Below are 21,107 nucleotides of genomic sequence, written 5' to 3' on the forward strand. Positions count from 1 at the left end.
GAAAAAAAGATAGTCAACATTGTGTCTTGGCACACTTATATCAACTGATAAAGAAATTGAGGATGGTGTGTGTGGAATTGCGGGGGGGGGGGGGGGGGGGAGGAGACGAGACCTTCCTGCTAGCTCATTGAATAAATACACCATGCAGTGCCATACTGAACTATAGAAAGACTTGCATTTATATAGCACCTTTCACGACTTAACGACCCATAGCCCTGTAATTTTTTTCCCTTCAAGTATTTATCCAATTCCTTTTTAAAAGTAATTATTGAATCTGCTTCCACCATCCTTTCAGGCAGTGCATTCCAGATCACAACTCGCTGTGTAAAAAAATGCTACCTCACGTCGCCTCTGGTTCTTTTGCCGATCACATTAAATCTGTTTCTCTGGTTACCGACCCTCCTGCCATCGGAAACAGTTTCTCCTTATTTACTCTTATCAAAACAGTTCATGATTTCGACCACCTCTGTTCTAATGAGAACAACCCCAACTTCTCCAGTCTCTCCACATAACTCTCCACATGAAATCCCTCGTCCCTGGTCCGCACCCTCTCTAAGGCCTTGACATCCCTCCTAAAGTGTGGAGCCCAGAATTGAACACAATAATCCAGCTGAGGTCTAACCAGTGTTTTATAAAGATTTAGCATAACTTCCTTGCTTTTGTACTCTTATGCCTCTGTTATTAAAGCCCATGATCCCAAATGCATTTTTAACAGCCTTCTCAACTTGTCCTGCCACCTTCAAAGATTTGTGTACATGCACCCCCAGGTCTCTCTGTTCCTGCACGCCTTTTAAAATTGTACCATTTAGTTTATATTGCCTCTCCTCATTCTTCCTGCCAAAATGTATCACTTCACACTTCTGTGCCAAATTTCATCTGCCATGTGTCTGTCAATTTCACTAGTCTATGTCTTCCTTAAGTCTGTTACTATTGTTTACTACATTTCGGAGTTTTGTGTCATCTGCAAACTTTTAAATTATACCCTCTATACCCAAGTCCAGATCATAAATATGTATCCAAAAGAGCAGTGGTCCTACTACTGACCCCAGGGGAACACCACTGTATACTTCCCTCCAGTCTGAAAACCAACCATTCACCACTACTCTCTTTCTATCTCTTAGCCAATTTTGTATCTCTGCTACCCCTGTCCCTTTAATCCCATGGGCTTTAATTTTGCTAACAAGTCTATTATGTGGTACTTTATCAAATACCTTTTGAAAGTCCATATACACATCAACCACACTACTCTCATCAACCCTCTCCGTTACTACACCAAAAACAATTCAAAGAGGAATGTGCAGAAACATGGCCTAAAGTTTGTTTTCCCCACTTAAAGTTGCTGGAATACCTACCCGTAACATTTTCCAGCAGCAGGAAATTTTCTTTTAATTAAGTGGTTCTAATGAAAGTTCTCACCCGAAACACAAATCAGTCTTTCCCTTTCAGGTGTCGACCTGCTGTGTACGTCCAACTTTTCAGAGCAACTTTAGTAAAAGTGACTTGTGCTATATTAATGAATGAGTTAAGATTAGCCATTCAGAATCCAGTTTCCCATCATCCGAGCAATGTGAGTGAGAATTCAAACTGGAACTACATACACTGTCTAGCTCCTTTAATACATTGAGAGCAAAGGGCAGGGGTGGGTGGGGGAGTGGGGGGATAGAAGTGTGAGAAGCAGCTCTTTATAATAGTCAAAACCCTGAAGCTTCATTTTGAAACTGTATGAAGACAATTTTTAAAAAAAAAGACAGAACCAAGCCAATTTATTGGAGCGTTGTGAAATCAGCAGGAGAAAGGAATAGTAGGATATTTTGATGGGATTAGATGAAGTAGGGTGGGAGGAGGCTCGTGTGGAGCATAAAAACTGGCATAGACCAGTTGGGCCAAAAGGCCCTTTTCTGTGCTGTAAAATTCTATGTAATTCTATCAACGGTAGTGCATAATAGCAATATAATCAACACACATGGTAAAGATTGCATGAAATGGTCATAGCCAGATGGTGGATGTAATACTAGGCCTGCACTAGTAAACAAGGAGCCAGATATATAATGTTGCCATTTGTGACAGGTTTATCTGTAAGAATATAATTATAAACTTCACTTCAAACATTCTGCATTCTTGAGGGCAGCTGTATTATTTGAAATAGCAAGGTTCAAAGAGTTGAGCAGTTTTTAAAAACAAAAAAGGAAATTTGCACTTCAATTGTCCATTTATTGCCCACCTCGACGTTATTTGATGTACAAGGGTTGATTCTGTGACCCCCAGGAAAAAAATGCCTTGGTGTGAGAGTGTGGGAAGTATCACGCATTGGGAGTGAGGAGCTGACCTCAGCTCATTTTAATAATTATATGATAATCCTATGCTCCCTGCTTTCCACAGGTGCAGGGAGCACTAAGGCTGATTTGGGAGGGGGGGGGGAGGGGTAAGAATGAGGGGAGTAGCAACTCAGAGTTTTTGTTCTTTTGAAACCTTGCTGCTTGTTGTGGGCCTCCTTTGATTGAGATATATCGCACTGGGCAGCTTTATGACTAAACAAGCCAACAGCGCAACCAGTTTCCTCCGAGTTTCTAACGAAGGCGCACACAAATGGTGAGCATTTTTCCAGCATGAATTTCCAGACCAAACAAATCGACTAATTTTACACACAAGTAACAGAATATTGAACCTACTTCATACAAGATGTTGAAATGAGACCCCTGCTTATTTTTCTTCACCCTCCACACCCACACTTGATAGTATCTGAACAGATGTAACACCATGACGGAGAGAAAAAAATACACTAATGCTTTTTGTGTGTATTAAATCAAAGTTTAATTCAACTATAATAATAAAAATACCAATCTGCCAGCATCAGGTAGAACAGAAAAAAGCAAAACAAAACAGGTACAGGTAGTCTCAGTTTGCTCAGTAGTCAGTACGGTAAAAAGTACTAGAAAGTTTCATTTTGCCACAGGCCACTCCATTAACTCACATTTAAACAATGTTTACATAAAACACAGATTTGACAAGATTTTAAAGTGGTTTAATATATGGCACCTATCTGTTTAGGCTGGTAATGTGCAATTGCTACTATCCTAGCTGTTCAAGTTTCCTACCCAGCTAAATAACCCATCTGTGAATCTTGCTTCACATTATCCCGTTCACCTCTGTTGCTTCTTACTGGTATTATGGGAAGTAAAAACTAGAAGAACTATGGTATCGCCAGCAATTACTCTGTTCTTTAGAAGTGTCAAAAATGACACAAAGTGAAATAGTTAATAGTATCATACTGGCACTGTGTTAAGAACATTGGTCCATTTTGATCTATGGGACTGAGCATACAATCCATCAAATTCAACAAGCCCCAAATACAGTTGATTGTGTGCTCAATTCCACTTGTTAAAAAAATAGATTAGTTCTTACTGTCAGTAACACAGTGAGATATACCCATTCACTTGGAAAGACAGAACATTAGTTACAATTAACAATATACCCATCTTGGGCATATGGATAATGGTCTTCCTAACCTCTATGCACACTTATGAGATGAGCTCAAATGAGAATTTTTTCCAATTTGACAAATACTACTTTAGATAGCTGATCAGAAATGCCATTTGTCCAACTGCATATGCACGAGAATTCTGCTGCCCATTTGGACCGATGAGATCATGCTTGGTTTGCAAAAAGTTGGTGGATTTGCAATTGGAGCTCAAATGTTTTTCTGCCAGATGCTTGCTGGAAATGAGCAAATACAGAATTATCGCAGCTGGGTCATCCAGTAATTAATGTAGCATTTTAGCTCAAAATCCATAAGTGAGAGCAAACACAATATGCACTGTGAAACTACAGGATAGGGTGTTGATCCCATGCTACCAGAAACAAGCCAATACTACACACTGGGGAGGGCAGTTTAAAAAATGAATACTGCAGATATTTTCTGGCAATGAATGGACTTAAGGTAGGTAAAGGAAAACAGATGGATGCCAATTACAGTTTGCAAGACTTATCGGGAAGGTACCATTTATGTCCTGTTTCATTCTCTCTTTAAAAACGGGTACTCCAGCAAAGTATAGCAGTTGGCTCCTGAAGTACTGATCTCTGAATATAGTGCTACTAGAACAAAGCATATTGCATCAATGCTGGCAATGCCCGCTTGCCACTCCTTATTTGACACTGAATGTATAAATTCGACGTGTACGGTTATTCCACAGGCAAGATACAGTTGACTGCTAAATAGCACTTTTGTCATGATATACAGAAATATGGGATCATACATCAGCATAAAAATTCGAATACAAGAATTACTAGCATTTACACGTTGACATTTAAAAAAAAACAATTCTGTAAGGCTACTTTGAGTACCATAGTTTTAAAACATGTTTCTTCCTCCCTTAAAGAATTCAAGCTTTGCATTGTCCATTTAAATGCACTCATTCTACATTGCCCTAGTAGTTAGTGTTGCATACTTTAAGCTTTCTAAGGGGAAATGCAGCTGAAAAGAACGCTGTATTAGTGAATTGGTTATTTTCCTTTAAAATCATTCCCGATCTAATTAGGTTAGTGGCCATCCCTTCACAACTCCTCATCCCTTCCCCCCCCACCCGCCTCCCGCTCACAAAAGGTGAAAAAAACACTACTTCATTATTAGAGGTCGTGTATGTACCAAAACGAAATGAAAGAAATTCCTTCCAAAACACAGAAGTTAAGTATGTTCTAACAAGGGAAGACTTCCTATCTCCCTTGCATTTACAAAGTACATGATGTGTAATCTGCAACCAGAGTTTATCCACACAATCAGCAAAAAACTCAAAACCTGAGCGGCCACAATTTGTCAAAACTGTGCAAAAAAAAATACACGTACAAGGTACTGCCTCCCCATGCCTCCCGCATAAGTATTTCTCACACACTCCCTCCCCCCTGCCATGTTTGTTATTGGAGCACTGAATAAGTTTGCAAGGATGGTCAGTTTATATCTTAATAAGAAATAGGAGCAGGTGTAGGCCAAATGGCTCCTCGAGCCTGCTCCACCATTCAATAAGATCATGACTGATCTTCACCCTCAACTCCCGCCCGATCCCCATATCTCGATTCCCTTAGTGTCCAAAAATCTATCGATCTCAGCCTTGAATATACTCAGTGACTCAGCATCCACAGCCCTCTGGGGTAGAGAATTCCAAAGATTCACAACCCTCTGAGTGAAGAAATTTCTCATCTCAGCCCTAAATGGCCGACCCCTTATCCTGTGACCATGACCTCTAGTTTTAGACTGTCCAGCCAGGGGAAACAGCCTCTCAGCATCTTCATTCTTGATTAATAATTTTACATCACATGGTGAAAATTAAAGTTGATTTACTGAGATGCATTCCAATAGACCAATTCTCTTTCTTATTGATATGCGAATCCATTTGGCAATAGGGACAAATCAACAATTAACCATGTGCATGATAACTAAAACATTTTGTACAGTACATCAATATTTGAATTTTCTGAACCGGGGAAGAAATGGTGAATTTTTTTTGACATGGGAGTACCTAAACCAATTTGACAAACTGACTGCATGCTCCAGTTTTTTTTTTAAATACTGGCATCAATATCATCATTATTATGTTTGCAAACCGTTATATCCCAAGGGTAGTACTTGATTTACAAGCAAAAACCCTTCAAGGCTTTTCTCGGAAGTTATACTACAGGTTGCATATACAGTTTGACAATGAAAAATGGAAAGCATTCTCGAATTAAAACAAAAAAAATGCCCCTGCATATTAAAAATTTCATTTTAAGAATTCGTCAGTTCGTGAGAAACGAACTGCTTCAGTCTTTCAAGGTACTGTCCATAAAGCTCCACGTCATTGTGTCCTGCTCCTTCCACCCACAGTGGCTCCACTGGCCTTTGACATTGTTCATACAATGCCAACCCGTGTGAGAAGTCGATGACTTCATCTTCAGTCCCGTGTATGATCAGCACTGGAGAGGCGATTTTGGAAATCTTGTCGATGCTGTTGGAGGAATTAAAAAATTCACAGAGTCAGTGACAGTTGTGGGCGGGGTTCGGTTTAGTTTACTAGAAGGGCCAGTAAAGCTCATTACAAAATTACATTTAGTGCTTTTAATGCACAAATGTCAGTGTTCTAGCCAGTGTTTGATTATAATGTTTTGATTCAGCTATTCCTGGAGACTACCATTAAAACACAAGGGAAAGCTAATCAGGTTAACCTTGGAATTCAGTCAAATTTAATTATTTATTTGCCGCAATGTTAGTGAAGGATCACGCTCCACATATTTAGCAAAATATATTTTAAAAAATCAACATGATTCTATAAAAGACGAAATTCAATACAGAGCAATTAAAATAAGTCAAATTTAAAAATATGAAGTCGAAATACCAAAACCACATTTTGCATCCCCTCTTATACCAGCTTTTATGGTATTTATACTTGTAACAACATAAGACATATGTATGAGTGCATGCATATGGACCTCTCCCACACGGTATACTGATACTATGCCTAAGGAGGCAAAGAAATCCAGAAGGTCTGAAGTGATTTGAATTTGGTGGAACAGCTTTTAACAGCAGCTACTAAAATAAATTGTTCAGAGAATGACACAATCAAAAGAACAATGCTTGGCAAAATGGATATTGCTCCCAGAAGGAACCAAGGACACCCTGGAGTTGATTGGTCTGTAAACTGATCGTTACATTGGTGGACTTTGCCCATCAATGGACAGCACACTTCACTAGTCATTTGTTCTCATCTCCATTAGAACACTGGGCACCCCATAGCCATTTGGATTTTGCAAATTAGTCCACGCCAGTTGAAAACAAAATACTTTTATAAAGATCAATGTAATGGAACCTAATCTCCAAACAAGAAATGAAGGAAGGAAGGGGAAAAAAAGTGATCTCCAGTGAACAAAGCGAGAAATCATCTTGGACGAGGCTGGGGCGCAGTTCAATTTTATTTTATTTATCCTAAAGGCATTAAATTGTTTGCTGGAATACACTTCCATAGGCATCCTATGGGAACTTCGTCCAAGTGGCTCATATGTGAGCTTTGACAGGGAGCGATGATGTGCTATTAACCAACGGCCAGGAGAAGGGAGCGGTTGTTAATCACAGCCAGGACCGTTCCTGTGCTCACCTGGCATCCACACACATGAACTTCCTGGCATCCACACACATAAACTTCCACATTTACCTGAGGAAGGAGGAAGCCTCCGAAAGTTTGTAGATTTCAAATAAAATCGTTGGACTATAACTTGGTGTTGTAAAATTGTTTACAATTGTCAACCCCAGTCCATCACCGGCATCTCCACATCATGAACTTCCAGCAGGGGTCGCTAGGTAGCCACGAGAAAAGAGAACTGTGGCTGCAGTACCCCTGGGCTGTGGAAGGGTAAAATCCAGCAATTGCGGCATTCCCCCACCACAATCGAGCCTACAGCACAGAAACAGGCCATTCGGCCCAACTGGTCTATGCCAGCATTTATGCTCCACACGAGCCTCCTCCCACCCTACTTTATCTCACCCTATCAGCATATCTTTCTATTTCTTTCTCCCTCATGTGTTTATCCAGCTTCCCCTTAAATGCATCTATGCTATTCGCCTCAACTACTCCTTGTGGTAGTGAGTTCCACATTCTCACCACTCTCTGGGTAAAGAAGTTTCTCCTGAATTCACTATTGGATTTATTGGTGACTATCTCATATTTATGACCCTAGTTTTAGTCTCCCCTACAAGTGGAAACATCTTCTCTACATCTACCCTATCAAACCTCTTCATAATTTTAAAGACCTCAATGAGGTCACCCCTCAGCCTTCTCTTTTCTGGAGAAAAGAACCGCAGCCTGTTCAGCCTTTCCCGATAAGTATATCCTCTCAGTTCCAGTATCACTCTTGTGAATCTTTTTTGCACTTTCTCCAGTGCCTCTATATCTCTTTTTTTTTAAAAAGAGACCAGAACTGTGGTCTAAGTATGGTTCATGGTCTGTATAGTTCAGTTGTTCACTAAATAGATTTACTGAGTCAGTGAGTGCAGTCTGATTTTAAAATGATTTCTCTTTTTACCCCTCCAAAAAAAGACTGCTCACCCAAGTCCGGCACCTTCTATCCATACCGCAGACAACTAAATTTGAGATGTTTGTAGGCTGTCTTACTTCCAAAATAGAGGCCATCAATGCAGTTACCTCTGCTTCCCCCGCTCCCACCTCTCTCCTCCTAGCCCGCCCCTAACTCAGACTTCTCCCCATATACTCTTCAGCCTCTTCTCCATTTCTTCCAGGCTTTCAACTGCTTTCCTGCATGAAGCCCAACATCTACTCCCTTGACCCCACCCTCCCGTCTCAACTCCCAGTGTCAACCCATCTGCCTGTAAAGTGCTTGGGATGTTATTTCTATGTGAAGAGTTCTATATGAATGGAAGTTTACATGATAAATGGAACCAGCAGTTCCTAGAATATTAGAAACTAACCTTGCATAACCAAACTTCAAATAGATTTGAAACCGGGCTATGAAAAGTAAATAGGAGTGCCAGTGTAACTCATGATCAAGCTAATTACAGCAATGGCACAAGTATTTCACATTCAGATAAATTTAGCATAATCTAGCATCTGGGTATCAGATTTGTGTTGTACTGCATTTGAGACAACTTAGCTATTCACAAATGGCACTGCCACCTCATTCTTAAAGTTCTCTACATACTATTGATTCTGCATTCATGTACTAGACATGAAGTTCATCGTAATTACAAGGCATTTTATAGTTTCATCCAAGATTCTATGTCGACGCCAGTCTTATAATCAGGATTTTTATGATAAAGTCCGCTCAGATTTGGATGCCTTATCCCTCCTCTGAAGATCTACAGGAAGATAGCGTGACTTCATAATTGGAGATTATGAAACCCTGCTTAATAGCTGGAGCCAACATTGTGTACTAGAAATCAAAACATGTGCAATGACAGTAACTACTTAACCGAACGTCTGAATTTGGCCCCTTCACCTTGGAGTGGTACACTCGTGGTGGTAAGTAGATCACATGTATATTTGTGGCTGGGTAAAAGAGCGAGAGAGCGGCGAGCACTCCATTTTGCCCAGAAATGTGAAGCATCAATGTGCACATCCACACTATGCATGAGTCACAGTATACATGCCTGTGCGTCTGAGAAAATTGGAGCACCATGGCATAGCATCACACTATACTGGAGCTGGAGCCTTACTAAGTGTAGCACTGCATCACTTGTATTGACCAAGTGCAAAAAAGGATTAACAAATCTTTAAGAGGAACATATAGTACAAAATTAAGACACCTTCACTCGCGTTCATCATTCACCTAAACAACAATAATTTAACACCTAAAAGGAAAATCACTTACTTGGGGAATGCATCGAAGCAATAGGTCTTCTTTGTGTCTGGGAAGGCTACACGCATACCAGACATCAGTGGAGAATGAAGGACAACTGCAGCACATTCGTATCGAGCAGCCAGATCTACCGTAGGTACTGTGCCTATGCTCTGACCATACAGTATCACGTTCTCTGGACGAATCCCATACCTGATGAATGGAAAAGGAAGCTGCCTTAAACTCCTTTTAAAAAAAAGGGGTGGTGCAATTGGAAATGTATTACACATTTAAATCATTTTCACATCAGCCCACTATTTTTCCCAGTTTCCCCAAAATACATCAACCAGCACAAACGATAAACATTCAATATGCATTTCTGTAGCTAGATTGAGAATTAGCTGAATATAAATGTTTTGAAATGTACTGTAGCCGTAAAAGAACACTCACACGTATTACATAGTGCCACTACCTATTTCAAGAGTCGAACACCATACAATTAACATAATACAATGGGGAGGGAAGGAGATGAGAGACTTAAAAACAAATTGTGGTGGATGGGGAGAAAAGAAAGAGAAATCAACTTTTCAGCTCAGAAGTAGGAGATTGCCAATGCTGCGAGTGAAACTTTGTCCCACTTTTTGTATCTAAGTACAACAGGGAGTTAGTTACAAGTTAAAGCTCTCTTTGTATTACAATAGATCTTCCCCCTCAGCCACAGCCAAACTCCTTTAATTTTGGATTCCTGAAGTAGAGCAAAGAGCCATTCATGAGTTTGGCCCGGATTCAAAGTCAGTGGAACTAGGCCAGTGGAAGATTAATTTCACCACTGTGGGTCGATCTTAAATTACCATAATCTTCGATCAATAAAGGCACTTTTGTTAAAGCTCCCCCTCCCCTTTCTTTAAGTAAAGTCTTAGTCAACCTCCCAAAAGATGAATTAACAGAGATGGCCTAATTGTATAGTATAATTGAAAAGAAGAGTGTAATCTGCAGGGTATCAGATACATGCAGAAACCAATCACCATGCTGAAGTGTTTCCAAACCTAAGTACTTAGAAATTCATATAAGTAGTTCCAGATATGGAGTATAGTGTCTCTCCCATAGAGAGGTGCCCTATTTACTGAAGCCCGGAAATTTTATTGGCAATAGTTAGTGTAGGGACCCCCAAGTGACAGTATGAGTAATTCTCCTTGCAGCTTACCAGCACAGAACACTGCTTGTCCTGATAGATTACCACACCCATTAAGGTTATCTGGAGCAGAGGGGGAAAAAAATTAAATGAACAGCAACTGGTTCCATTAGTGAGTCAGGCTGGCTCATCAATAGCACCCTAGAGTACTCGGCTCAGGTATCAGATTCTTCAGTCTACCACGCAGAATTGACTCGGTTCCAATCTCACATTGCCATGTCATCATGAAACCAACTCAACCAGAAAGACCCCACTTAACCTCCCATCCTCCCCGAGGCGGATAGCCACTAGTCATCAATAAAGGAAGCCATAAATTAGTATATTTCCTTTGCTATCAGTTCTGCAACTCAGTACTCTAAACAGTTCAAAATGCACATATTTGTTGTGATGTGTGTAACATGGAGCGGAAGGCACATGGAATGTTGTCATTTATTGCAAGGGGAATGGAATATAAAAGGAGAGATGTTTTGCTAGTTGTACAGGGCATTGGTGAGACCACATCTAGAATACTGTCTGCAGTTTTGGTCTCCTTATTTCAGAAAGAACATAATTGCTTTGGAAGCAGTTCAGAGAAGGTTCACTTGACTGATTCCTGGGATGAGGGGGTTATCTTATGAGGAAAGGTTGGACAAGTTGGGCCTGTATACACTGGAGTTTAGAAGAATGAATGAGAGGTGATCTAATTGAAACATCTAAGATCCTGAGGCGACTAGAAGGGGTAGATGCTGAGAGGATGTTTCCGCCTGTGGGAGAGACTAGAACTAGGGGTCACAGTTTAAAAATAAGGGGTCTCCTATTTAAGACAGAGATGAGGAGAAATTTTTTCTCTCAGAGCGTCGTGAGTCTGTGGAACTTCCTTCCCCAGAGAGCAGTGGAGGCAGGGTCATTGAATATTTTTAAGGCTAAGTTAAATAGATTCCTGATTAACAAGGGAGTCAAATGTTATAGTAGGTAGATGGGAAAGTAGGGTTGAGGTCACAATCAGATTAGCCATGATCTTATCAAATGGCACAGCAGGCTTGAGGGGCTGAATGGCCTACTCCTGCTGTTAATTTGTATGTTCATACGTATGTATGTTCATATTTACCCCAAGACTAAGCCCTGGAATCAATGCAACTGATTATTAGAATTATGTAGCTTCTGTAGGAGACAATTAAAAACATTTGCGATATGCTCTCCTGTGTGTAACTACTACTGAAATCAATAGCAGAAGTGAAAGCATTTTTAACTACACAAAATCAGGTTGTTAGAAAAATCCAACCACAAACTTGTACACATTACATCCTGATTTACTTTTACTGTCGCTCGCCTTCATTTCACCTGAACTTTTTCCTTAAAAAGCATGCACCCTCCATTCACTCACTCTCAGCTGCATCTATTGTTATGCACTCAGAACTGTCAGTCAGCATTCAAGTCAACCCCTATATGCCAGAGCATTGAAAAAAGGAAAGCACAGCTACAACTAAGAGAAAGTTCAGACTTGCATTTATGTAGTATCTTTTACAATCTCAGGACGTCCCAAAGGGCTTTACAGTCAATGAAGTACCTTTGAAATGTAGTCACTGTTGCAATGTAGGACATGCAGCAGCCAACTTGAGCACAGCAAGGTCCCACAAACAGCAATGTGATAATGACCAGCTAATCTGTTTTTTTAGTGATGTTGGTTGAGGGATAAACATTGGCCAGGACACCAGGGAAAACTCCCCTACTCTTCTTCAAAATAGTGCCATGGGATCTTTTATGTCCATCTGGGAGGGCAGACGGAGTGTCTGTTTAATGTCTCATCTGAAAGACAGCACCTTCGGCAGTGCAGCACTCCCTCAGTATTGCCCTGAAGTGTCAGCCTAGAATAGATGCTCAAGTCTATGGAGTGTGACTTGAACCCATAGCCTTCTGACTCGGAGGTGAGAGTGCTACCGCTGAGCCACGGCTGACACCTATCAAGAGTTGCTAATATCAAAAGCATCAAGCCAGCCTAAAACAATACAGCCTTTGATCACATTTTACCTGATCTTCAGTGTGTAAATACTTCACAATCTTGAAAACTCACATGAGCAACCAGTTATGTTTTACTGGGGAACAATTTCTAACAAGGAGGTCTGATGGTTCAGATTTTTAAAAATTCATTCTCGGGATGTTAGCATCACTGGCATGGCCAGCATTTATTGCCCATCCCATAGCTGCCGCTTGAGAAGGTGGTGATGAGCCTTCTTGAACCGCTGCAGTCAGTGTCGTGAAGGTACTCCCACAATGCTGTTAGGGAGGGAGTTCCAGGAGTTTGACCCAGCGACGATGAAGGAACGAATGGCCGATATATGCCCAAGTCCGGATGGTGTGAGACTTGGAGGTGATGGCGTTCCCACGCACCTGCTGCCTTTGTCCTTCTAGATGGTGGAGGTCACAGGTTTGGGAGGTGCTGTCGAAGAAGCCTTGGCGAGTTGCTGCAGTGCATCCTGTAAATAGTACACACTGCAGCCATGGTGCGCCAGTGGTGGAGGAAGTGAATGTTTAAGGTGGTGGAGGAGCTGCTAATCAAGTGGACTGCTTTGTCCTGGATGGTGTTGAGCTTCTTGAGTGTTGTTGCAGCTGCAACCCATCCAGGCAAGTGGAGAGTATTCCATCACACTTCTGACTTGTGTCTTGTAGGTGGTGGAGGGGCTTTGGGGAATCAGGAGGTGAGCCCCTTACCACAGAATACCCAGCCTCTGACCTACTGTAGTAGTCACTGCATTTATGTGGCTGGTCCAGTTGAGTTTCTGGTTAATGGCGATCCCCATGATGTTGATGGAGGATTCAGCGATGCCATTGATGCAGTCCATGAGAGATGGATGGACTTTCTCTTGTTGGGGATTGCCTGGCACTCATGAAGATCATGCCACACAATAGCATGGGATGCAAACGCTTGTACCAAGACATAGAATTGAAATAACTACTCTACAAACTCCATCCCAGACTTGGGGCCCCAATCGAGATTTTATCGGATTACAAAAATAATTTAGAATCATAGGAATCTCATATTGCACAGGATTTGTTCGTCACTGTCACAAGATGGCAAATGTCTTCTACTCACTGTTGCAAATTGATTTATTTCAGTTTCCACTGACATATTCTGACCCACGACATGGTTCAGGGATTAACTGGAGAACAGACACTGGTAGGTAACAATTGCTGCTTTTATACTGCAGCCTGGGTTTGGGAACGCAATGTAACTATGCTGCTCTGCTGCTTTAGGTGACTCACGGAAGGGGGTCCAATGAAGCATACAATGCAACAGCTGAACATCACTCAGAACAATTCTCTACCAGTGCACGTTGCTCCAATTTGGTGGATTAAGGCAAACTACTGTTGTCTTAATCTGTCTAATGAAATAAAAAGTGGTTTCCATAATTCTCAGGTTAACTGCAACACTAAAAGCATGAAAACAAAAGTTTTTAAAGTGTCAACAGTTTCCAGTAAAGCACAATCTCAAATATTTAAAAGAGTTTAATATAACATAATGCTTCATCTGGATGTGAAAAAGGTTAGATTCAGTAAACCAGTCTCAGTGTGGACTGGAGCAAAATGTAGCCTTCTCCTCTTAATTTGAAATTGGTTAATTATCTATCAATTTGAGATTTGAGTTAAAAATTGACTTTGAATTAACAGTAAACTTATACAGATATAACTTTTTACATGCAGAGCAAAATTCCACTGCTGCCTAGTTATAAAATTTATACAAGAAAACAACAAAATGGCCAATCAAATGCAATTTAAAATGTAAATAGTCATAATTGTTCCGGTCAACACTGTCCAAATAGAACTGGATGCCCTTTACACTGGAAGCAAAATTACAAGGTTACAGCAGTCAATCCCAAAAATATTCTGCTCAATCTATTCCTCATGGCCATTTCTTTCATACAATAGATTATGCTTGAAAGTTGTGCGCAGTAGCTCCGATAAAGCAAATAGGAGAAAAAAAAACAGGTGATTAAGCACCAGCTGAACGTTTCAAGGCCACCATATACGTCGTAGCACTGAAGCAGGAAATCTGTTTTTTCCGCTGTTTTCTCTGAGCTCGACAAGAATTGACAGATTACGACCAAAACTTTATCTGTAGATAATGCATATCTTGCAGGGATGTGGTTTTCAGTCAGCCACGGAAATCACAGAACGAAGCCTTATTTCGCTCGTGTAAAGAAACTTGCTGCAGCAAAAATAACCAGTTTTGTCCAAGGCACCATATGGATCTCCTCGCACTCTGAATTATATACTTAATTGACATTTTGAGTAAGATTATACTGTTGAATGGAACTTGCAAAGAAAAAACAGAAAGGTTAGCAATACTTCTCCTTCCCAACCCCCCTTTTGGAAATTGCTAAAAACCAGGAGTGTGTTTAGATACAGATTCACATTATGCAAGTGTCCCAGACCACTTATTTAATAAGTACACTGCTGGAAAATGTTATCAAAGTATATGATTTATGAAGACTTCGGATACGTGGAGAGACTAGAGAAGCTGGGGTTGTTCTCCTCAGAGCAGAGATTAAGGGGAGATTTAATAGAGGTGTTCAAAATCATAAAGGGTTTAAGAGAGAGTAAATAAGGAGAAACTGTTTTCCACTGGCAGAAGGATTGGTAACCAGAGGACACAGATTTAAGGTAATTGGCAAATGAACCAGAGGGGAGATGGGGAGAAATTTATTTTACCCAGCAAGTTGTTATGATCTGTAATGCACTGCTTGAAAAGGCAGTGGAAGCAGATTCAATAGTAACTTTCAAAAGGGAATTGGATAAATATTTGATGGGGAAAAATGTGCAGGGCTATGGAGAAAGAGCAGGGGAGTGGGACTAATTGGATTCGTTTTTTCATGGCACAGGCGCAGTGGGCCGAATGACTTCCGTTTGTGCTGTATCATTCTATGATTCTACAAATACATATAATACCTTCAAAATTTTTTTTTAAAAAAAGGTGGCAAGTCAGTGTTTAAGATGACACATGCGGTGCTGCAAGTATCCATGGACAACTCTCAGTCCATCAGCTTTCATAAAAGGAACCTGTGGCCAGAAATTCCTCTATGGGCTCATTTTAATCCAAGGTCAAAGTGAGTTTTAACAAAGTAACAGTTTCAGGCATGAGACCTCTGGTCCTTCTAACTCACCTATCCACAGTAATAGAAAGAAAGAACTTGCATTTATATAGCACCTTTCATGGCCTCAGGATGTCCCAAAGCACTTTACAGCCAATTAACTATTTTTGAAGTATAGTCACTATTGTAATGTAGGAAAGTCTCAGTATTCCCTTGGTGCAAACATAATTAATTTACCTGAATTTTTGACATCAACCAAAATTCCTCCCTGATGTCTGGACTATTAAAAGCAGTTCTGGGGGTGACTGGAATTGAGCTCACTGCATGCAAAATTTTTGTGCTTTCACGTTTCCATGTTTTGTGCGTTTGCACCCTAGGTTTGAACCTGGGGAAACATCTGAAGAATAAGTCAGCAGATTTCTGTAAGGAACTGGAAGTGTAACAGAATTTAGGAACACACAGCATATAGTGTCGCCACTATTGAGCTTACTGGAGAAGCAGTAGAGGGCAGCATGGAGTGCAGAGAACAAAGGAGAGAATTCACAGGGGACCCAAGGATTTTATGTAATTATACCAAATGCAACCATCCATCTACTGAGATGCAGTGTCTCAGGAAGTCACTAATCTCTACTGTTTGCCTGAAGTAGACCTGTAACCAGCTATACAAAATATAATTTGTAAGAAATAGTTGATGTGTTTTGTCTAATCTCTTGGAAGCATTCCCAACATTGTTTTAGCAGACCTTGAAATAAGCTATGCCTTTGGCCTCAGCTGCTAAAGTGCCTCTTCTCAAGTTGAATGTACATGTTCAGCAGCCAAGAGAGACTCTAGAATGCAGTCAGCGGTATTTATACAGTCAACATTCTTGCCACGCTTCAGTGAATCTTACTGTGTGTTGCATTGATCGTCTCCACAGCCTGGCTCTGGGGATCACTGGAGAGCTGGCCAGCTCTTCGAAATAATTCATGAGGACAGCAAGGAGTGGATAGGTCGAGTTGGCTCACAGACCGTAACACTGCCACAAAAAGGAGAATTACTGCCAAAATGATAAAAGGCGCAATAGATCACACAACTTACTGTGCTGGAACAGTAACATGCTCTCCATCCACAGTACGTATGGGCTTTTCTCTGATGTGCGTGCCTAATTAGTGTAGCAATACAATACGGATCCGGGACCACTGGACTCAACATGTTAAGATGCTAAATTTAACAGAAATATCTGGAATTTCAATACTGAAACGCCATTTGAAAAATTTAATGGGCAGAATATTTTGATCAACCATACAGAAAAGTCTGTCCTCTTCATGCCACCTAATAGAATCATAGACATTTACGGCACAGAAGGAGGCCATTTGGCCCATCGTGTCTGCGCCAGCTGAAAAAGAGCTATCCAGCTTAATCCCACTTTCCAGCTCTTGGTCCATAGCCTTGTAGGTTACGGCACTTCAAGTGCATATCCAAGTACTTTTTAAATGCGATGAGGGTTTCTGTCTCTACCACCCTTTCAGGCAGCGAATTCCAGACCCCCACCACCCTCAGTGAAAAAAATTCTCAATTCCTCTCTAATCCTTCTGCCAATTACTTTAAATCTATGACCCCTGGTTATTGACCTCTCTGCTAAGGGAACTAGGTCCTTCCTATACAATCTATCTAGGCCCCTCATAATTTTATGCACCACAATTAAATCTCCCCTCAGCCTCCTCTGTTCCGAAGAAAACAACCCCAGCCTATCCAATCTTTCCTCATAGCTAAAATTCTCCAGTCCTGGCAACATCCTCATAAATCTGCTCTGCACCCTCTCTCGTGCAATCACATCTTTCCGGTAACGTGGTGACCAGAACTGCACACAGTACTCCAGCTGTGGCCTAACTATTGTTTTATGCAGTTCTAGCAATAACGTCCCTGCTCTTATATTCTATGCCTCGGCTAATAAAGGAAAGTATCCCGTATGCCTTCTTAACCACCTTATGTACCTGTCCTTCACTCCAAGGTCCCTCTGTTCCTCTACACTTGTCAGTATCCTCCCATTTATTGTGTATTCCTTTGCCTTGTTTGCCCTCCCCAAATGCATTACCTCACACTTTTCCGGATTGAATTCCATTTGCCACTTTTCTGCCCACCTGACCGGTCCATTGATATCTTCCTGTAGTCTACAGCTTTCGTCCTCACTATCAACCACAAGGCCAATTTTTGTATCATCTACAAACTTCTTAATCATATCCCCTTTATTTAAGTCTAAATCGTTGATATATACCACAAAAAGCAAGAGACCTAGTACTGAGCCCTGCGGAACCCCACTGGAAACAGCTTTCCAGTCACAAAAACACCCGTCGACCATTACCTTTCGCTTGCTGCCACAGAGCCAATTTTGGTTCCAACTTGCCACTTTCCCTTGGATCCCATGGGCTTTTACTTTCCTGACCAGTCTGCCATGTGGGATCTTGTCAAAAGCCTTGCTAAAATCCACACAGACGTCATCAAATGTGCTACGCTCATTGACCCTCCTTATTACCTCCTCAAAAAATTCAATCAAGTTAGTCAGACACGACCTTCCCGTAACAAATCCATGCTGATCGTGCCTTTCTAAACGACGATTAATACTGTCCCTCAGAATTTTTTCCAATAATTTGTCCACCACAGAGGTTAGGCTGACTGGCCTGTAATTACTTGGTCTATCCTTTCTCCCCTTTTAAACAACGTTATCAGTCCTCCAGTACGATGCTTGTAGCTAAAAGGATTGGAAAATGATGGTCAGAGCCTCCGCTATTTCCTCCCTTGCTTCCCTTAACAGCCTGGGATACATTTCATCCAGGCTTGGTGATTTATCTACTTTCAAAGATGTTAATTCCCTTAATACTTCCTCCCTCATTATGTTTATCTCATCCAATATTTCACCTCCTCCTTAACTACAATCTCTGCATCGTCCTCCTCTTTTGTGAAGACAGATGCAAAGTATTCATTAAAAACCATACCCACGTCTTCCGCCTCCACAACTTTTTGGTCTCTAATAGGCCCTACCCTTTCCTTAGTTATCCTCTTGTTCTTTATGTTTGGGTTTGGGTCACCTGCCGGCAAGCAACCAGCTACAGTAGGGTAGGCATTTAGGACTAGCATGATGGCGTGCTCTTCATACACTCTAATTTCTTTCTCATTTGTAAATTGTGGAGGCAGGGGGGCAAGGGGAGGAGTGGAAAATGATCTGTCAAAAAATAAACCTCACTTTTGCTTCATGATAAATTGCGCCAGTTTAATCCTTTCCACGAAAACAACAAATTCTTAGCCACACCAACCAAAGCAATAGTGTACTAATCATTGGCTTGCGCTATTAGTTAAAGATCATTCATGGTATTTAGCTACTTCTTCTGTTAGCAATCTCTGGAGCTGAAGAGTTGCACTTGAGACAACCTGCTAGAGAATGTGGCGAGATCAAGTTGCCTTCAGGAAGAGGAATAAAAGTCAAAGATCATAACCGCATTTTTCTCCAGCAGGTTTTCTCAAGTGCAACTCTTCATCTCCAAAGATTGGTAACAGAAGAAGTAGCTAAACACCATGAATGATCTTTAAATAATAGTGTACTAATCATTGGCTTCAACAACAGTAAACGCAGTTGACGGAGAGGAGGCATGAGCTGAAATCAATGGCGTTAATCTCTAGAGGGAGAGATTCAGGAAAAGATTCTTCGGTGCTGGAAACCAGGACCTCCAGTGATGCACTTGCCCTCCGCACATATCAAAAAAAAAATCAATGGTACACGAAAGGGTTTCGACTTGGTTACCAGGCTGAATCTGATCCTTGCTTACAAAAAAAGCCACTGTCTACGCTTAATTGATTGCAGTCAGAATGGTATTTTGGTTTTGTGCATTGAGTCAGACTGCTATTAAAAAAAGTTTCACTGACCTCGTAGAATAGAAGGAAGGAAAGAGAAAGCATAGCAACAAAGAAAGCAGCCGTGTAAGTTGGTAGCATGGCTAAAGATCAGGGACTCAATAGAGAAGGGGAATATAACCTGTGTCTCTCTATTCCAGATTCATGCTCTAATGCGCTGCACCTCCATACATAAAAAGAGCCAAGAAAAGGTGTCAGATCAGCACATATCCAACAAGATACTTATCCATATTGATCATCATCTCTCAACTCTGTCCTGTGCTGCAGTACTCCCTGTACTGGGGTGTATTTACATTACAAGTTATTCTGCAAAGTGTTTCTGCTTTGCACCAAAACTAAACTTGTATAACATAGCTTTGGAGTAACTGTGTAATTGAACTCCAGGCAGACTTGTGACACTTTGCTCTGGTGTTAGATTGGGCTCTGACTCCTGATTAAAGCTACATTTGCACTTCAGCTGTAGTGTCAGAGCAAAGTGAAGCTGTTTCAAACAATACTACAGTTGCAATGTAAACGCACCCTTAGGGCACTAGATGGGTTGAGAGGCGTTGTACAAAAAAAACACGCTACAGTGACGTTATATAGCAAATTTTATCCCACCTTCCATCCATAAAGTGGAGATCATACAAAACTCTGCTGCCCGTATCCTAACTCGAACCAAGTCCCGTTCACCCATCGCCCCTCGCTGACCTACACTGGCTCCTGGTCCAGCAACGCCTCGATTTTAAAATTCTCGTCCTTGTTTTCAAATCCCTGCATGGCCTCGCCCCTCCCTATCTCTGTAACCTCCTTCAGCCCTACAGCCCTCTGAGATCTCTGCGCTCCTCCAATTCTGGCTTCTTGCGCATCCCCGATTTAATCGCTCCACCATTGGCGGCCGTGCCTTCAACTGCCTTAGCCCAAAACTCTGGAATTCCCTCCCTAAACCTCTCTACCTCCCTCTCCTCCTTTAAGATGCTCCTTAAAACCTACCTCTTTGACCAGGCTTTTGATCAACTGTCCTAATATCGCCTTACGTGGCTTGGTGTCAAATTTTGTTTGCTAACACTCCTGTGAAGCTCGGGATGTTTTACTATGTTAAAGGCGCTATATGTGGGTGATGGAATACTCTCCACTTGCCTGGATGAGTGCAGCTCCAACAACACTCAGGAAGCTCGACACCATCCAGGACAAAGCAGCCTGCTTGATTGGCACACCATCTACCACCCTAAACAGTCACTCCCTCTACTACCAGCACACTGTAGCTGCAGTGTGTACCATCTACAGGATGCACTGCAGCATCTCACCAACGTTTCTTCGACAGCACCTCCCAAACCTGCAATCTCTACCACCTAGAAGGACAAGAGCAGCAGGCACATGGGAACACCAGCGCCTGCATGTTCCCCTCCAAGTCACACACCATCCTGACTTGGAAATATATCGCAGTTCCTTCATCGTCGCTGGGTCAAAATCCTGGAACTCCCTACCTAACAGCACTGTGGGAGAACCTTCACCACACGGACTGCAGCGGTTCATGAAGGCGGCTCACCACCACCTTCTCAAGGGTAATTAGGGATGGGCAATAAATGCTGGCCTTGCCAGCGACGCCCACATCCAATAAATGAATAAAAAAATTAATGCAAGTTGTTGTTGTTGATGTAATGAAAGATTCC

General features: G+C 41.5%; 1 protein-coding gene across 1 annotated transcript in view; it reads right to left on the reverse strand.

Moving 5' to 3' along the window:
- Nucleotides 1-2,792: 2,792 nt before the first annotated feature.
- The window catches only part of LOC137321224 (alpha/beta hydrolase domain-containing protein 17B), a 54,619-nt gene continuing 36,304 nt past the window's right edge, over nt 2,793-21,107 (reverse strand). The window contains exons 2-3 of the mRNA XM_067983540.1: nt 9,346-9,525; nt 2,793-5,975 (exon numbers count right to left, since the gene is read on the reverse strand). Coding sequence (XP_067839641.1) covers nt 5,756-5,975; nt 9,346-9,525 — 400 coding nt within the window. The 3' untranslated portion in view covers nt 2,793-5,755. The remainder of the gene's footprint in view (nt 5,976-9,345; nt 9,526-21,107) is intronic.

Source organism: Heptranchias perlo, chromosome 4 (genome assembly GCF_035084215.1).
Source record: "Heptranchias perlo isolate sHepPer1 chromosome 4, sHepPer1.hap1, whole genome shotgun sequence".
In the NCBI taxonomy this organism is placed as follows: Eukaryota; Metazoa; Chordata; class Chondrichthyes; order Hexanchiformes; family Hexanchidae; genus Heptranchias; species Heptranchias perlo.